General features: G+C 40.3%; 1 protein-coding gene across 19 annotated transcripts in view; it reads right to left on the bottom strand.

Annotated features, from left to right (window-relative positions):
- The window catches only part of LOC138757878 (serine/threonine-protein kinase 32B-like), a 267,585-nt gene that overhangs the window by 178,315 nt on the left and 70,466 nt on the right, over positions 1-18,804 (bottom strand). For 11 of the 19 annotated variants that reach the window (XM_069925913.1, XM_069925916.1, XM_069925915.1 and 8 more), the window contains 2 exons: positions 12,777-13,028; positions 10,039-10,094 (listed from right to left, as the gene is read on the bottom strand). The exons of 1 other annotated variant lie outside the window; for it this stretch is intronic. In XM_069925913.1, coding sequence (XP_069782014.1) covers positions 10,039-10,094; positions 12,777-12,855 — 135 coding nt within the window. In that variant the 5' untranslated portion in view covers positions 12,856-13,028. Of the gene's footprint in view, positions 1-5,827; positions 5,929-10,038; positions 10,095-12,776; positions 13,029-18,804 lie in introns of those variants that run through there. 7 more of the 19 variants (XM_069925925.1, XM_069925928.1, XM_069925924.1 and 4 more) reach the window with 3 other exon arrangements.

The raw sequence follows: 18,804 nt of genomic DNA, 5'->3' as shown, positions 1-18,804 counted from the left end.
TTGGTTGATGCCGCCGGATCGTAATATCCAAGAGTTTTTGCATCTGTCAGGCTTTGCTTCAGCGCTGTGAACGCTTTCTTCTGCTCAGATCCAAAATGAAATGGTACTCCTTTCCTGGTTAGTTTCCTTAGTGGTTCTGCCACTGTAGCGAAATTAGGAATGAACTTTGCACAAAAATTGACCAATCCCAGGAAACTCCTCACCTCTGTTGCGTTCTGAGGTGCACGTGCCTCATCAATAGCTTTCACCTTGGCCTCTGCAGGGTTTAGTCCTTTCCGTGTAAGTCTGTGTCCCATGAAGTCCATTTCTGACACACCGAACTGGCACTTGTTTCCATTCACGGTAAGGCCTGCCTCCTGTAGTCTAGACAGTACACGCCTCAACTGTTTGTCATGCTCTTCCTTCATTGGTGCATGGACTATGATGTCGTCAGAAATGTTGGCAACTCCAGGAATGCCTTGAATCACTCGATGGATTTCATATTGGTAGATCACCGAAGCTGCATTAATTCCAAATGATAGTCTCTTGTAACGATACAATCCACAGTGAGTCACAAATGTTGTCACTTCTCGGGAACCTGGATCCAGCTCTAATTGATAATAGCCCCATTTCAGATCAATTTTTGAGAATACCTTGCTGGTAGTTAGTTCTTGAAGTATTTCCTCCACCGTTGGTATAGGGTGTCGTTCTCTAATTATAGCTTCATTGGCCATTCTCATGTCAACACATAGTCTTATGTCACCCTTTGGTTTGGGCACAATCACTGACCCATTGTGTCGAATGTTCCACCGGTTCAATAATGTCTTGCTCGATCAACTCATTAATTTTGGCTTCAACTTTCCCACGAAGTCCAAACGGAGTTCGGCGCATTGGTTGTGCCTTGGGTTTGACCGTTTCATCTACCGCTAGCTTCAATTGTCGACCTTTCAGCTTTCCTACTCCTTGGAAGACTGCAGGGAATTCTTGCTTCATATCCTCGTATGACTGAATTGAATTGACACAAGCTCCAATATGAAGTATTGCCAGGTCTTGCGCTGTCCTTCTACTCAACAATGGTTCTCCCCTCTCTTCTATGACCATAAACTCTGCTTCGGTGTACTTATCTCCAGCTTCAACAGTTGCAGTAAAACATCCAATGGTCTGCAATGGCTTTGTTGCTGTGTATGGATTCTTGGAACACTTCTTTGAGGTACACATGATCTTTTTCCTTTTCAACTTCTCCCATAAATGTCGATCAATCACATTACTGTCACTGCCTGAGTCTACAATGACCTGAACTGTCACTCCACCAATGATCACTGGGACCTTCTCATGATGTACTTCATTCAACGTAAATTGGTAACTACTGTGTTCCTCCTGGGTATCATCATCGTCACCGTCTATCTGGCGAATGGTATCTTTCTTTCCAGGATACTTTCCTTTCCCCCAGGCTTTGCCTTTGGAAATTGTACTCTTCCTCTTCTGGTCTGCATTGGACTTGCTTTTGCACTTCTTTGCAAAGTGGTCCTTACCTCCACACTTTCTGCAAACTTTGCCTTTGGCCGGGCAATATGGGTCTTTTCCAAAGTGACCTCGGTTTCCACATCGATAACACTCCACGTCCTGTGTCGACGTATATCTTGGCTGATTATGGCGATGTGAGAGCCTCTTAATTTGCTGGCTTGAGTTGGCTTTCAGGGTCATGGTATGAAATTGCCCTTCAACAGCCTCTAATGCAGCAGCAATGGTTAAAGCATCAGTGAGTTCCAACTCACTCCCTCTTTCCAGTAGACGTCTTCTGAGTTTATCTGATCTGCAGTGGTGTACGACTTGATCGAATAATTGGTTGTCCAAATCAGCTGGCATGTAATTGCATCCAACAGCTAGTTGGCGTAGTCTCGTCACGTACTGAGCAATTGTCTGGCCATCTTCTTGTCTCGTTTTCCGAAACAAATGGCGTTGAAATGTAGCATTCGGTGTCACTACATAGTGTGCATTTAATGCATCTACCGCTTTCCGGTACTCATCCTTTCTTCCAGTATTCAAAAGTGTCTTAAATGTTTCCCGAACTGCAGGTCCAGCAGTGAAAAGAAGTAACGCCCTTCTCTGTGCTTTTTGTTCAACTGTACCGGTATCTAGAAATAGGCCACGACTCGGCATAGGATTCAAATTCTTCCAGCCATGCCTTCCACTTCACACTTACAGTGCTTGCATCACCCGTTGGGTCAAAATGAGCAATTCCACTATGTGTTAGAAAGTCACCGTCTGCCCCAGCCATGAGGAAATATTCCAGCCCCAAAAGTACTGAGTCACAGAGAAAATTCTTATCACCTTGAAGTTGTCTGTAATCCTCTGTAATCTTGTTTAGTCTTTAATTTTCTTCAAGCTTCTTTCATCCTCGTCGCCAATGTCACATTTGTGGCCCGAAATGTGAAGTTAATAAAACATTAAACACAAGTTTATCAGGTAAACTTCTTTGTGTCTCTTTATTCTCCCGTTTTCTTTGTTCTCTTGCTTGTGTTCTTATCTCTCTCTCATAGCACGCGACTTCCGGTACATCTCATACATATTCATTATCATGACATTGACCACCACCAGTGGGCTGATATCGCCTCAAACTGTGCATCTTGGCACCTTACAGTTCAGCGGGCAGCAACCTCCTTTGAAGAAGACCGCAGAGTCCACCTCACTGACAAAAGACAAAGGAGGAAAAACCCAACACCCAACTCCAACCAACAAATTTTCCCTTGAAACCATGTCTGCCTGTCCCGCATCGGACTTGTCAGCCACAAACGAGCCTGCAGCTGACGTGGACATTACCCCTCCATAAATCTTCGTCCATGAAGCCAAGCCAAAGAAAAAGAAATTAAATGTTATTTTTTCCAATGGAATACATTTATCCATTTCTGTGTACTATTGCTGTATTCTCAGGCTATCTTCTAATTTCCAGGTTGACATAATACATTTTTTTGCTACAGCTAAGGCTATCATAATAAATCTTTTTTGTGCTCCATCCAAATCGAGTCCAAGTTCTGAACTTCTTATATTAAGATCAATGCAAATAAAAGTGAAGCAATGCCAATGAATAATGCGGATTTCACAAAGTTTAAGAAAGAATCACCATTTAGATGGCAAACACAAGCAATCCGATACCTAGGTATACAACTAGATAATAATCTAGGCCATCTATACAAACTAAATTATCACTCATTAATGAAGAAATTACAAGATGACTTAGAACATTAGAAAGACTTACCACTAACACTTGATAGGAAGGGTAAATTGCATTAAAATGAATATCTTCCCGAGGATACAATATCTATTCCAATCATTACCAATTCACCTAACAGAGAAATTCTTCAAGGAGCTAAAGAAAATAACAAGGAAATTCTTATGGAAAGGGTGGGGGGGGGGGAAACCGAGGATAGCGCTATATAAATTAACAGAATGGTACAAACAAGGGGGCTTACAGCTACCAAACTTTAAGAATTATTATAGAGCAGCACAATTAAGATACCTATCAGATTTTTATCAAACAAGGGAAAAACCAGATTGGACCAGATTAGAGCTAGATAAAATAGGGGAGAAGGTACCTGAACATATACTATATAAGTGGGATGAAAAGCTGGTGCAACATAGGAATTCACCAATACTGCACTATCTGCTCAACATTTGGAAGAAGATTCACGTAGAAAGGAATAAAACAAATTATCAACTACCAAAATTAATATTGATGCAAAATCAACTAATCCCTTTCACAATAGATAACCTTTCCTTTAGAGAATGAGAGGGAAAAAGGATCAAAAGAATAGAAAATTGTTTTTCGGGAGATATCCTTTTCAAGGGCTTTTTGTCCAAGTTACTTTGATGCTAATCCTTTCAGCCTACTGAAAATCAAAAATAGCGTAGTTTGCAGCAAGTCATCTTTGCAATATTGTTGCTTTCTTGCTTCTTCTAGTAGTCTGGATTCCACTGTGCAGTGAAATGTTTATGCAGTCAATGCAGATTTTGCTCTGCATTAATTGCGAGTGAAAACATTTAATTAATATTTTATTCAACATTACCATTATAAAGTAACAGGAGAACTACTTTTCTAACACTCTCTGTGATTCCAAATCCAGTCATTTCTCCTTTGAATCCACAAAGCCATTTTTCTCAGCAAGACAGGATCATGGATGTCTCAGAACACACATCAGATGGCAGGAGGTCATCAGATTAATAATGTATGAATTCACCATGAGTGTATAATGAGTGTGGCTCTTTATTTAAAAGCTTATTGCTGACATTGGTTGACTTGAACAGATTCATTAGATTAAGTATGAGAATTTGCAATTTTCTTGGCATTTGTGATCTGGCTTGGTTTCAGATATCCTAACAGATCAAAAACTTGACAGTCAAAGATAGTTATTTGGGTATTCTTAACACACACACCCTAAAGATAACTTTAGAGGAATCCTTCTCGATGTACAAGGTATTTTGCGGCAAGCAAACTTAAACATGCACGCACATACAATGTTAAACGGAATTCTCGATCCTTCCTCTTTATCACCATTGAAACTGAAAAGGTTTGCCAATTGGCATCAATGATTAATCATGCAGATTAATGCCGTAAATGATATAATAAAATTGATATTTTAATTTATTGCAAAACCTGGAATACTGGACATACATTGCACATTTTTTTCCATTCATAATCAAGCTGGTAATCATTTCTCAGGGAAATCACATCCAAGGGGAAATTGGCATGGGCACTTCTGTGCCTAATTCACCTCAGACTGGCTGAGAACTTTGTGGTATCACAGGCCAAAAACTGAAAGTTTCCATTATTGCTCATTTTACACACAGTATAAAGAGGTGATGGGAAGTGTTGAGGCAAACAATGTTTATCCATGAGAGGAGGGGCTGATAGACAGATAGAGCCAGTTGGTAGAGGGAAAGTTGGAGACAGCGAGAGAGCAGAGGTGGAGAACAACAAAGGGCTGCAGATTATGGAGATTATCTGAAATGATGGCAATGAATGGATCTAAATATGAGCATATAGGAAAGTAGGGGAAGGGATAGGGGCCCCAGTGGGCTGAGTGTATGCACAATGTGGATAGAACCAGATGGGGGAGGGAAAATAAGGATGAGTGAGAACCCAAGTGGAGAGAAAAGAGGGGATGGAGGTTGCCTGAAATTGGAGAATTCAGTCTTGATGAAAGGTTCAGATCGAAAACACTGACTATTTCTACTCATGGATGTTGCTTTATTTCTTGAGTTCCTCCAGCAATTCTTTGTCAGCTTATGATTCCAGGATCTACAGCTTTTGTGTTTCTCCAACTCGTTGTTGAAAATGCAATGATGTTCCTCCAGCTCCTCTGTATTAATTGACTAGATTAGACATGGATTTTATGGAACTATACTATTTGCAAGAATTTAAATTAAGACAAATCTGATTGTAACTCATAGTTAATCATTGATTTAATGTACCATTAAAAAAAACTGGCACTAGGTACCATGTGATTTATTTATGTAACAGCATTTTTCAATGGATGTTACTCAAAAAAAATGGCAGCACTGGCAGAGCTGCTATAACAGCAGTGCAGCCACTGGTGTGGACCCAGGAATGCAGGAAGTGGAGACACAGCACTGTTCTGCAGGGTCCTACTGCCTCATACTAATGCTGACGGCTCCATACAGGTTTTAAATGGGCTGTTAAAAGAGCTGATGGTGTTTTTTTTTAAATCCTGCAACTGTGAGGTTGTTTCCAAGGTGGTGGCGCCTCTGCTGACCAGGAGTACCAAGAGGGATTACAGACTCTGAGGGAGCAGCAAACTGGCACTGGGCATCAGAAACAGGAAAAACCCACCTGTCATTCCCCCTCCACCTGTTGAGAAGGAGAATCATGAGAGATGACTGTACTGGGGGGCGAAGGTGACCATGGCAGCAAACCAGCAAGGGGCTCAGCAGCTGAAACAAGCAATGTGTATCCATGTGAGGAGAGGCTGATAGGCAAATAGAGTCAGTTGCAATCGAAGGACTCATACAGATTGCAGGCTGCTGGCAACTTGCAGTCAAAGGATCCACACGGAGCTAATAGGCTGCTGGTGACTGATTCATGGGCTAGGTATTAGAACGAGGGCAATCAGGGCTCCTGCTTAGGCAGTAAAGTCTTCCTGATCGTATCAGGAATTTGGATCTGAAGCTCAGGATCCAATGCACTAAACTGGAGTCTGTGTGGAAAATCCAAGGACACTCAATGGCTCTGAAGAGGACTCCTATTGTTAGAGGTGCTGGGCAATGCTCATGACAACTCTATCTTTGCCTTATAGCAGACAAAAATTGAAGTATATCATGTATTATAAGAGTAATATGACGTGACAATAAAAGGAACCTTAACCAAGATCTTTATCTGGGTTCATTGAGATTTACTTTCAGCAGTTAACATGGAACGTTACTGCACAATATGGGCCCTTCAGCCCACGATATTTTGTTGACCTATATAAACCTAATCAACAATCTAAACCTTCTCTACCTCTTAACCAAAACTATCTATTTTCTTGTACCCATGTGCCTGTCTAAGTGTCTTTTAAAATGTCTTTATTGTACTATCATCCACCACCACCCCTAGTAATGCATTCCAGGCACCCACAACTCCCTGTGTAAAAACCTACTCCTGATGTCTCCCCTAAACTTTCCTCACTTCACTTAGTAAAGAAGCTCTCTGCTGTTTTCTACCCCCACACTGGGAATAAAGATGCAGGCTGTCTACCAACAGAGCTACTAAAAGGGATCCAATAGCTCAGTGGTTAGAACACTGGTATTGTAAACCAGAGATTATGAGTTCATTCCTTGCTGGGGCCTCATTTCTGTGAGGGGCACTGGACAAAGTGATTCCTCATGGTAGACAAAGCTAAAGAATTTCAAGTATGTTATATTCTAACTGCAATATTACATGACAATAATGGAACCTTTATAATCTTGTTCTTTTTTCTTTGGCTTGGCTTCGCGGACGAAGATTTATGGAGGGGTAATGTCCACGTCAGCTGCAGGCTCGTTTGAGGCTGACAAGTCTGATGCGGGACAGGCAGACACGGTTGCAGCGGTTGCAAGGGAAAATTGGTTGGTTGGAGTTGGGTGTTGGGTTTTTCCTCCTTTGTCTTTTGTCAGTGAGTTGGCTCTGGGGTCTTCTTCAAAGGAGGTTGCTGCCCGCCGAACTGTGAGGCGCCAAGATGCATGGTTTGAAGCGATATCAGCCCACTGGCAGTGATCAATGTGGCAGGCACCAAGAGATTTCTTTAAGCAGTCCTTGTACCTCTTCTTTGGTGCACCTCTGTCTCAATGGCCAGTGGAGAGCTCGCCATAGAACACGATCTCGGGAAGGCGATGGTCCTCCATTCTGGAGACGTGACCTACCCAGCGCAGTTGGATCTTCAGCAGCATGGATTCGATACTGTCGGCCTCTGCCATCTTGAGTACTTCGACGTTGGTGATGAAGTCGCTCCAATGAACGTTCAGGATGGAGCGGAGACAATGCTGGTGGAAGCGTATTAAGTCATCTCTTCTCCTTCACTCCTAGCTCTGCTAACCTTGCCTCATAAGGCATATTTCCCAATCTAGCCAACAGCTTGGTAAATCTCCTCTGCATAGCTTCCATATCCTTCCTGTGCTGAGGTGACCAGAATTGAACACAATACTGTAAATGTGGTCTTACCAGAGTTTTATAGAGCTGCAACATTACCTCATAACTCTTGAACTCAATCCCCCTACTAATGAAGGCCAGCATACAATAAGCCATCTTAAATATCCTATCAACCTACATGGCCATCTTGAGAGATCTATGGATTCCCTTATCTATGGATAGGGGAATGACCCTATTTGAACTATTTACTCTACCTTTAAGTTCAACCTTCCAAAATGCATCACTTCACACTTACCCGGATTGAACTGCCACTTTTCTGCCCAACTATGCATCCTGTCTATATCCCATTTGTAACCTAAGGCAACCTTCTACACTATCTATGACACCTCCAATCTTTCTGTCATTTGGAAACTTACTGGTCCATCCTTCTAATTCTTCACCCAGGTCATTTATAAAAATCACAAAGAGCAGGGGTTCCAGAGCAGATCCCTGCAGAACTCCATTTCTCACTGATCTCCAGGCAGAATTCATTTCATCTACTACTACCCTCTGTTTTCTGCAAGCAAGCCAATTCGGAATCCACAAAGCCAAGGTTACATGGATTCCATGACTCATACCTTCTGAATGAGTCTACCACGGGGGGCCTTAAATCATTGGATTTTCTCTTAAATGTTGAAATGCTGTAACTTCCTGCTTTTAATTTACTTCCATTTACATTTTCTACTGATTTAATCCTCTCAAAATAAAAAAGGAACTCCATTTTGAAATGCCTTGAGGAAAGATTTACTGTTATCCCAAAGTGCTAACAATCTTCATTATAACTGATCAATAATATCTGTTGAAACTCTGTCATTTGCTTTAATTGAAAACTATGACAAAATATTGAAAGTGAGGAAATAGTGTTTGGAATAAAAGGACTACTTTTTTTTATTTAGATGTACAGCATGACAACAGGCCCTTCTGGCCCATGAGCCTGTGCTGCCCAAATACCCCAATTAGTCTCCAAACACTGTAGGTTTTTAAGGTGGGAGGAAACTGAAGCACCCAGAGGAAACCCATGTAGACATGGCGAGAACATAAAAACTTCTTACGTACAGCGCCAGATTCGAACCCGGGTCGTTGTTTTAATAGCGCTATGCTAACTGCTTTGTGAACCATGCAGCCATCATCTTCACCTTTTTATCCCTCTGCCCTCTCTCCAATCAGCTTTTCTCTTCTAGCCTCCCACCTGCATTCACTCATTACCTCTTACCCATTAGCCTTGTGCTCCACCTCCTTCCCCTTGCTCTTTCCTCTCCTGTCCTCCCCCATCTCTTTTATTCAGATGTCTACTTGTTTTTCCAGATTCCCAGCGAAGGGCTCAGGCCCGAAATGTTGATCACCATTTACTTCTGGTGAATGCTGCGTGCCCTGCTGAGTATATCTAACAATTTTGTGCATTGTCCTTGGTCCAGATATTGCTTTCATTTTACTACATGTCAAAGTTTAAGAACAATTTCTTTCCAACAGCTATCAGGCTCTTGAATTTCCTTTTTGTAACGCTAATCAGGGCTGCTCCGACACTATAAAAAGAATTGTCCACAATATCACCAAGTCACTTTTTTTGTACTAGGATAACTATGAATATTTATTATCTATTTCTTTGTATTTATTGACTCTTTTGCTGTTTGCTGTTTTTTTTTCAAAAAGTCACTTTTATAAATTGAATTTATTTATTTATTTTTACAAAGTACCCATTCAGCTGCAGCAAGAATTTTTCTACCGATGTACATTGTACAATGCTGATGACAGTAAACTTGTTATCATGAACCTGTTATGGATTATACTGTTTTCTTCTGGTGAGGTGTGGCATTGCCAATTAGCCAAGCTAACCAAAAACTACCTACTCCCTATTGCTGAAGTCAGGAATTTTAATTATGGTGCTCATAATTTCAGAAGTCAAGAAGGAAGTATTGAAAACAACCAATAAACTCCAGCCAATCCACTCATTACCATTATCATTCCCATAGCCACATCTGGATTTCTGAAAAATATGTGCAATTCATAGCTAACAAAAATGAGCAATATAACACTAAAATAGAATGTTCTGGAAATGCTCAGCTGGTCTAGCACTTTCAATCGTTAAGTCGTTTGACTCGAAACAGTAGCTTTCACAGAAATTGCCTGAGATCCTGAGCACTTAGCTATTTTCTGACTTATTTCAGTGTTTCAGGATCCACAGTGTTTCATTGTTACAGTTTTGTGTTAACAAATGACTCTGGTTGTAGAAACAGACCACACACAATACTAGATGTTTTAATAAAGGCACATTTATCAATATATATTTTATTTTGTGATTATACACTAATTGCATTCATCCAAATGAAATTTACTGAGATACATTTTTTCATAGTATTGTTAATTATGGTATTGTTAATGAACATTAAAGTATCATTTACCTTTCCAAAGCTTCCTTTTCCAATTGCACGAAGGATCTGAAAGTGGTCAAAGTTAACTGTAAAAAGAACACAAAAGAAACAGAAATATTGCATAGTCATTTCAATTACTAATTCTCAAAAAGTTTTAACCATGTTATACAAATTCAATCGTTGTGAAGCAGTAGCTCACATTGTAACCATAACATTTTGGAACAGCCACACTGAATGTCCGAAGGCACTTTACGGCAGGTCAATGGACTTCAAAGAGGAAGTAAGGAGGAGCTTGGAGAAATGGCAGCAAACATAATTTTGTTTTTAATTTATTTACCACAAGGCAGAAGCTGATTCTGGCCATTGAAACCAGTGCCCGCAATTACATCCAATTGACCAACAAACCCCACATATTTTTGGAGTGTGGGAGGAAACTGGAGCATCCAGAGAAAACCCATGCAGGTCACATGGAGCATAGGCTTCTTACAGACAGTGGGTGGATTTGAACCTGGATCGCTGGCGCTGTAATAGCACTGCACTAACTGCTATCCTAATCGTGCAGCCCTTCCTAGGGAGATTTCAAAAGTCAGGCAAGGGGTAGGAAAACAAAGAGGATTTTGCCAGAACATTTGAGCTTCCAGTCATAATGAGGCAAACACAGGCAAGTGATGTTATAGAGATAGAAGTAAATAGTTTTGTAATGGACCAGATATGGGGTACAAATCTCAGCTCAGGACCCAGTACCATCTAGTTGAAGTTTAAAGGAAGCCCAAGGGTGAAAGATGGAATTAGACCACGAGTAACCACTTTTCCCATTGGAACTTAACAGGACACCTTTATCAAAACAACAAAGTTCCAGAAAGAGATCGATAATGACAGCAGCATAATGGCAGAGGACAAAAGAGAACAAAATCTCAGAGAATTAGTTTGTAAGGATTTGATTCTATGCAGATGATGAAGTAACATCAAACTGTTTCATGAAGCAAAGGATAAAGACTGAGTGCATTGGGCTGATAATTTTTTTGAATTATCTGCTTGTAAAGAAAAACAAATGAAAGATTAATAGGAGGATTTATTAATCAATAATGAAAAGGTGTCATATATTCTATGGATGGCTCGCAAATTTGTTCAAATCAAGTATGTTTATCTTCTAGATTGTAGGTAATTTTTTTTGTAATGGGATACACTTGTTCATTTCTATGTTCCATTGTTGTATTTTTAAGGTTGCCTCCATTTTCCAGTTATCATTATGCACGGTTTCATAACTCCAAAGGAAATGGGCCAATGACAATTTTTCTCAAGCAAAATATTTCAGTAACAATTGGGTCTACAGCAGTGATCCTGAACCTTCCCTTCCCACTCACATCCCACCTTAAGCAATCCCTTACTAATCACAGAGCACTTAATGGTATAGGGATTGCTTAAAGTGGAATGTGAGTGGGACATGAAAGTTGAGAATCACTGGTTCAATTGGAACTGGGTGTTTAACAGTTCATTGGATCAAGACAAGGTGTGATCGACAATGTTGTAGATGTGATTGCAATAGGCAACATATTTAAATAAGAAAATCCTTGTTAAAATTGTTATTAAAGTGACAGTGTCTCACAATAATTCCCGCCTGAAATTCACTAGGATCTATAACCACCCAAGGTTCTTCATGGGCTCCTGCTAAAAGGCCTTCTCCCCTGCCACAGACATAATTTTGGATTTTTAACAGTCATCCCAATGCACAAAAAAAAACAACTAATTGTTTGTTGTTAAATCATATTAAATGCTGCAGATGGATTGTTCACTATCACTTCAGGACTTCGTTACAGTCCCAGTCTTGATCAAATATATCATCTTCTCACTTCGTATTGAAGTGTGGACTTCCTACTATCCTTTATAAAGTAGATTCAGACCCCGGCTCAGCTGTTGCTTCAATGTATAATCCTATCAGTTAGATGCAAACTGAACTCAGTATTCACATGATAACCCAAAGTTATAGTTATTCAATTGGAAATAGGAATCAAATGTAAAAAGTTACATGTTCTGCAGTAATATACATCAGGAAACTAAACTTTATCAGAAAGAGAATAATTAGAGACAGGAAATAGCTAATAATAGTCTGCATAGAGTTTAACTCCGATAATAATATAGTCTGCATACAATTTGATTCTGATAATGATGCAGTCTGAGGACAAACTGACTGTTAATAATAGTCTGTATTTGTGTCTAATTCTGATAATGATATAGTATACATACAATCTTGCCATAAATGTAAAAATGCCCTTAAAATTCCCATATCTGCATTCATAATGAAAATGATTAACCAAATTTATCTCCATATAATTATAGCTTCGTACCAGAAGTGATACTGCAGTATTTGAAAAAGGTAATGACAGTAACAACTTGTTATTTTTAGCATTCTAACAGAAAACTTAATCCTGAAAACTTCACAGGAATGTTGTCACTAAGCCACAAGAGATTTTAGGACAAATAGCCAAAAACTTGGGTGCTATAGCATCTATTAAGGGGGATTTAAAAGATTAATTCAGTACAGTACCCCATATCCGAAGTGCTTGGGAGCAGACGTTTTTGGGTTTTTTTCAGAACAATGGAACTAAGCAGCACAGTTGTGTCAGCAGAAAACTTGCATCAGTGGTTAAACAGCACCAACAAACAACGGCAGGCGTTTCGAGTGCCAACATGACGCCATGTTTATTCAGGTCAGAGACTGTGGTGGTCGTTCCAATGTCATACTCTTCCATAAGATGTTTCACACTTACCCCATTGTCCGGTTTTGCCATCAGCTTCACTTTCTGTTCTAGAAACATAAACGCTTCCTCTTTTTCTTATCACTGACATCCATAGTGGTATCTGCAGGCCTTTTGACCATTTTCCATGATATCTCTGTACACCAGAGCTCTGTTGTTATCAAAATGGCACCAACAGAGCCCCTCAGGCGCAAGTCAGGTGGTGAATTTCTTTCAACTTGTGATGTCACGTCAGCGCTTTTTAAAAAAATTCAGTTTTGGGATCTGTCAGAAACACAAATTCTCACAAATGAGTCTCTTTAAGATCGGTGACACGACAAGCTTTATTCACAAGTCTGCAGAGTTGGACTCAACCGGCTTCTTGCCAAGTCAAGCCTCGATACATACAGTGCGTTGTTTTTTATACAATTTGCTTGTCCTTCGGCATCTCCACTACACTGCTTTAATTGGTTAGTTTTTGCAGAATCATCCTGATTACTGTTAGTCACGCACACCACGATCATTCATGACCTCTGCTCACACCAAATCCTGTTTTTCACTCTTTATCAATCTTTGGCTCCTGCATGTCTCTCTGTAGTTAAATCTGTTGCAAGTCTGTTGTAACAATTTCCAGCTAAACTCTAGTGGTTAGCCCCCTTTTATGACTAATCATCACATTTTAACTTAAACCCTTTTTAACCCAAATTCTCTATCTATAACAGGATCTTTTCAATCTTCGGATATGGGTACTCGGCCTTTATTATTCTAGCACCATACAAGGTGAAACATTGGCAGAGTGTGGGAAATTGTAGCAACAAGAACTTTCAAAGTTTCCTTTTATTGCCATGTAGTACAGTAATACAAAAAAATATATATGATATATATCAGCTTTTGCCTGTTGTAAAGGCAAACAAAGAGTTGTCCAGCACCCCTAATAGTAAGAGGAGGAGAAGTAAAAGAATCTTGCAGTCTCACAGACTGCTCAATCCATTGGCAAACTGAGCTTCAGATCCAAATCTCTGAAACAATCAGGAAGCTTTCAGTGCCAGAGGCTCTTTGAGAGCTCTCTTGCCCTCAGCAACATCTCAAATTCTGGTTCCAATACCTGGTTGCCCTGAGCCAGTCTCCAGCAGACAAAATAAACTCGTGAGTATTCCTTCGACCGCAAGTCGTCAGCAGTCTGTGGGGGTCCTTTGACCACAAGTCACCAACAACCTGCAACCTGTACTTCAGCTGCTGAGCACTTCACTAGTCTGCTGCCACGTTCACCTTCCTGTTGGTCAGTTCCCAGTCTTCTGCTTCTCAATCTTCCTCATTTCTGGTCCCCTATGCCTGTCCACTACTCCACAGCGTCTGCAGCTCCTTGTGGTCCATTGCCCAGCACGGGCATTGCCACCTTGAGCATAGACCTCCATGTTTGCATAACACTGTACATTAAAAAAAAACACACACCGTCAGCTCACCTAACAAGCTGTTTAAAGCCTGTATGGAACCAACAAAATCAGAAACAAGCAATAGAACACTGTTGCCTCTCTGCTTCCCATTCTCTTGGCTTCCCACCAGCAGCAACTGGTGACCTAAGCGCTTGATGGTCAAGCAAACTGACTCCAAGTGTAACGTGCATGCCATCAGAGCATCCACACCAAAGAGAGCGCCACACGTCCTTCTCTTCCATTAAAAGCAAGGAGCCATGTGCGCACAGGCCACACGCTTACGTAGCCTTGACACGACTCCCAGCACATGGGGACAGGAGTTTCAAGTGCCTTAAGAATGCTGCGTGTGAGACGAAATAAAGTCATGAGTTCTGAATGAACCCGCTGACTACCGATCTCATCTTTCACTCTGCTAGCATGGACGCTACAGTGTAGCAATAGTTCCGGCAGAGCCATCACTTTTACTTACAAGATTGCAATCGTGAAAAGATTATAGTAAGTTATGAGTTTGATATTCTCCAGCAATTCATGAAAAGAAGCAAATATATGTATGGTTAGGAAGAAGATAATTTTAGGTGGGAAATCATAAGCAAATCTGATGCGGATCATTGCAATTATATTGTATGGAGGCTACAGGGTTATCAAAATTAGACTGAAAACCAGCTAATTATTATCAGTCGGTTTGAAAGCAGAATAATTTATTATCAGAATCAAATTGTATGCAATCCGTTATGTTATCAGAACTGAATGCAGGCTATCACTGAATCACATAAAGAGATATTTGAGTAGATAGCCTAAGGTCTGATCACAGTGCCATGCATTGGTAGGTTTTTGAAGAGAGAAAGAAACAAGCTGGAGATGACAGGCAGATTTATCATTTATCAGAAATAAGTTAAAGAAGTGTGCAATCAGCCAAAACTGGAGTAGAGGTCTTGGACAATGAGTTACAGAGCTATGAAGTAACATGATTCTGGAAGGATATGAACATGAAACTGAACATTTTAAAACTGAACCACTGCTGGATTATGAAATAGTATTCAATCAGAAGTATAGCCACAAAAATATATCATTGAAACATTTAATTTCATTATAATTTTTGTAACATTTTTGAGAGGTATTAGTCTTAATTCTATCATTTGATTCCTTAGCTATGAAATTACCTTTGTAGCCAAAACTCTAGCAAGATACTGAAACAGGAATTTTCTGCATGAATCACTTTTGTTCTAAAGCCCAAGGTCTTATTTAAATAACATTGAACTGTGGACATCAAGTGGGCAATACAGCCTCAAACCACAGCTAATACAAATTAAATTCTTGGATAATGAATTTTGGAATTGGCTTTCAATTCTGCAATTCGGATTTTATTTCCATTGAAAATTGAGCAACTTCTGGTCCTCAGGCAATAGGAATATAAAGAGAAACATTCTGTCACCTCCAAAGGTTGGATCTGGAGGTGGAACGTCATGTCAAAAGCTATAATTTATTGGGTTTTTTTATAGCAGTCTCCAGTGGTTGTTTAAGGATCTCCATTTAGGCCAGATAAGCACAAACTAATTTTTGAGTTTTACGGCGACCTATCCGGTCGGTGTTCCTAAAAGGCACTTGTGGAGGCTATAGAGCAATTTTACTTAATTACATTTATGCAATGCCAGAGCAGCAAGAGTGATTTAGTTTTCTGAGAAAATCAAATTTAATTGCAGAAAGTGTTTCCAAAATACTAATAAAAGTTCCAAGAATCCAAAGCAATAAAACAAACGTAACTCAAACCAATCCCTTAGCAATTCATTTTTTTTAAATTCAGGGCTGTTTTCATATATTTTTGTTTTATTGGAGCCACATAATTTTAAGCTGTTGTCTGAGCCTTTCCAGATTGGAACCCTTGTATGGGTCCCCTGATCCCACAGGCCACTGTTCCTGTCCTGGTAATTCATCTCATTAACAGACTTGCATGGAGTTTTCCATGCATAAATAGAAAGAACGCAATTTACTGTAATATGAAAGAAACATAAATTGCTAACTATAAACAGTGGAGAATATTCAATGCAATGATCACTCTTTAATAAAGTGACTTCTGGCATTTATTTTATTTTTGAGGCTGAAGCCTATCTGTAGTTAATTGGACCCGACTCCTGGCAAACCTGGGAGATAAAATAGTGGAAATGGAATGATTATGAAAATGCAATCCTTGGCACCTGATTTTAACCACCTGCCAAACAAATTTGAGGTTCAGTATAAAACTTCTTGTGTACTAGTCAGATTATAAGCTTCCAATCAACCATGAAATTAGCAGTATGAAATGATTTCCTATCCCTGGCCCAAGATACTTATAGCTAGAAATAGTAACTCTATCATTTAAGTTTCTATGAACTACAGGAGTATAATTATGACAAACTATTGTTCTAATACATTCTTGTACATCTCTTTCTTTATTATTCCTATTCTGGTGAATAGACTAATCAGCAAGTTATATCAGAAATCTCATCCAAAACAATACAGATTTTTCTGATAAGTTTAAATGTCTTGCAACTCATAAAACATTTATTCATTTGTGGGATGTGGGCTTTGCCTACTCACCTCATGTCTATTGCCAAACCTGTTTGCTCCAAACTCAGTGGTTGCTAGGCCATTTCAAGCCAGAGTCAACAAAATGCTCTGGACTTGGAGTAACATATCGGTCATGACAGCACATTAGTGAAACAGCTGGGATTTTATAATAATCCCGTCGTTTCATGATTTTCTTCACAGGCACCAGATATTTATTCCAGATTTAAAATTCACCAACTGTCTTGGTAGATTGAAAAGCGTGTGTTTACATCAATAGTCCCAGACTCTGGACATTAATTAAATAAATACAGTAATTTAACCATAATGTTTTTGTTTCCACAAAAATACTGGAGAAACTCAACAGGTCACGCAGAGTTTTTTTACGTAGCAAAGATAAAGATAAAGAAACTGTTGTTTCAGGCCTGATGTATGAGTAAAAAGCTGACAGGCACCTGAATAAAATGGAAGGGGGAGGTCAGGGGAGGTGCAAGGGTCCTCAGGCAACAGGTCATAGGTGGATATGGGTTGGAGGGCACAAAAGAAAAAAAGCTGAGATTTGAAAGGGGAAGGGAGAGCCCTCTTAATGGAGAGGGAAGAGGGTGGAGAGCTAGGGGAAAGGAGACAGAGGGATAGGGAAGAGAGGAAAACAGGGAGGAGCCTAATAGAAACCATAGAAGTCAATGTTAATGTCATCTGGGTGGAGAGATGCCCAGATAAAATATTTGGTGTTGATTCAACAAATATTCAGTTTGCCTTCAGCTTGGCAGTGCACGAGGCCATGGTCAGACATGTCGACGTGGGGAACAGAATTGAAATGGTTGGCCACTGGGATATATCCCCCTATTTGTCACAGGAATAGTAAAGTTGTTCAATGAAATGATCTCCCAGTTCGCACCCAGTGCCTCCGATGTAGAGAAGTCCACAACGGGAATACAGAATGCAATAGATAACCTCTGCAGATTCACAAGTGAAGTGTTGCTTCACTTGAAAGGAGTATTTGGAGCCCCAAATGGTAGCAATAAAGGACATATAGGTGCAAATGTAGCATTTCCTGTGGTCATAGGGGTAAGTATCAAGGTGCACTTAGTGGGAAGTGGATGAGGGAGTCACGGAAGGAGCTGTCCCTGCAGTAAGCAGAGAGGAGAGGAAAGGGGATGATGTGTCTAGTGGTGGGAATCCCATTGTTGGTGATGGAAAATGTAGAGGAAAGTATGTTGTATGTGGAGGCTGGTGGGTGCTAGGTGAGGACAAAAGGAATCCTGTCCTCATTGTGACAATGGGAGGAGGGACCAGGGCAGATGTGCGATAAATGAAGGAGATGCAGTTTGGTATGAGTTGATGATGGTGGAGGGGAACCCATGTCTTTAGAAGAAGGAGGACATTTCAGATAACCTGGAATGGAAGACCTCATCCTGGAATCAGATGCAACTGAGTCAAGAGGAATTGAGAGAAAGGAATAGAATCTTTACAGAGAACAGGATGTGAAAATGTGTAGTCAAGGTCATTGTAGAGAAAATATCTGTAGAGAGTTTGTTTCTGCAGATGGAGACAGAGAGAGATCGAGAAAGGGGAGAGTGTTTCCAGGAATGGACCAAGTGAACTTGAGATCAGGGTGAAAGTTAACAGCAAAGTGGATAAAGTTGATGAGCTCATTGTGGATGCATGAGGTAGGACCAATGTATTCATCAATAGAGTGGAGGAAGATTTTAGGAGACTTGCCTGTGTAGGCTTGTAGCATGGATTGGTCCACATAGCCAACAAAAAGCCAGCCATAGCTGTAAGCCATGCAAGTACCCATGGCTATCCTTTTGATAAGTCAGAGGAGAACTTATGGAGAATGAAATCAAGCTCTGCCAGACAGGAGGATGGTGGTGCAGGGGGTGGGGGCTTGTTGGGTTTGTTTTTTTAGAAAAAAGCGAAAGACTTTGAGACATTTGATATGGAGGAATGGAGGTGTATAGAGAATGGATGCCCATAGTAAAATGAAGCAGTCAAGATCAGGGAACTGGAAGTTGTTAAGTAATGGAGGGCACGTGAGTTATCACGGATGTTGATAGGGAGGAACTGGATCAGGAGGGAAAAAA

This window comes from Narcine bancroftii, chromosome 3 (genome assembly GCF_036971445.1).
Source record: "Narcine bancroftii isolate sNarBan1 chromosome 3, sNarBan1.hap1, whole genome shotgun sequence".
NCBI classification, from domain to species: domain Eukaryota; kingdom Metazoa; phylum Chordata; class Chondrichthyes; order Torpediniformes; family Narcinidae; genus Narcine; species Narcine bancroftii.
This window is presented reverse-complemented; position numbering and strand designations above follow the sequence as displayed.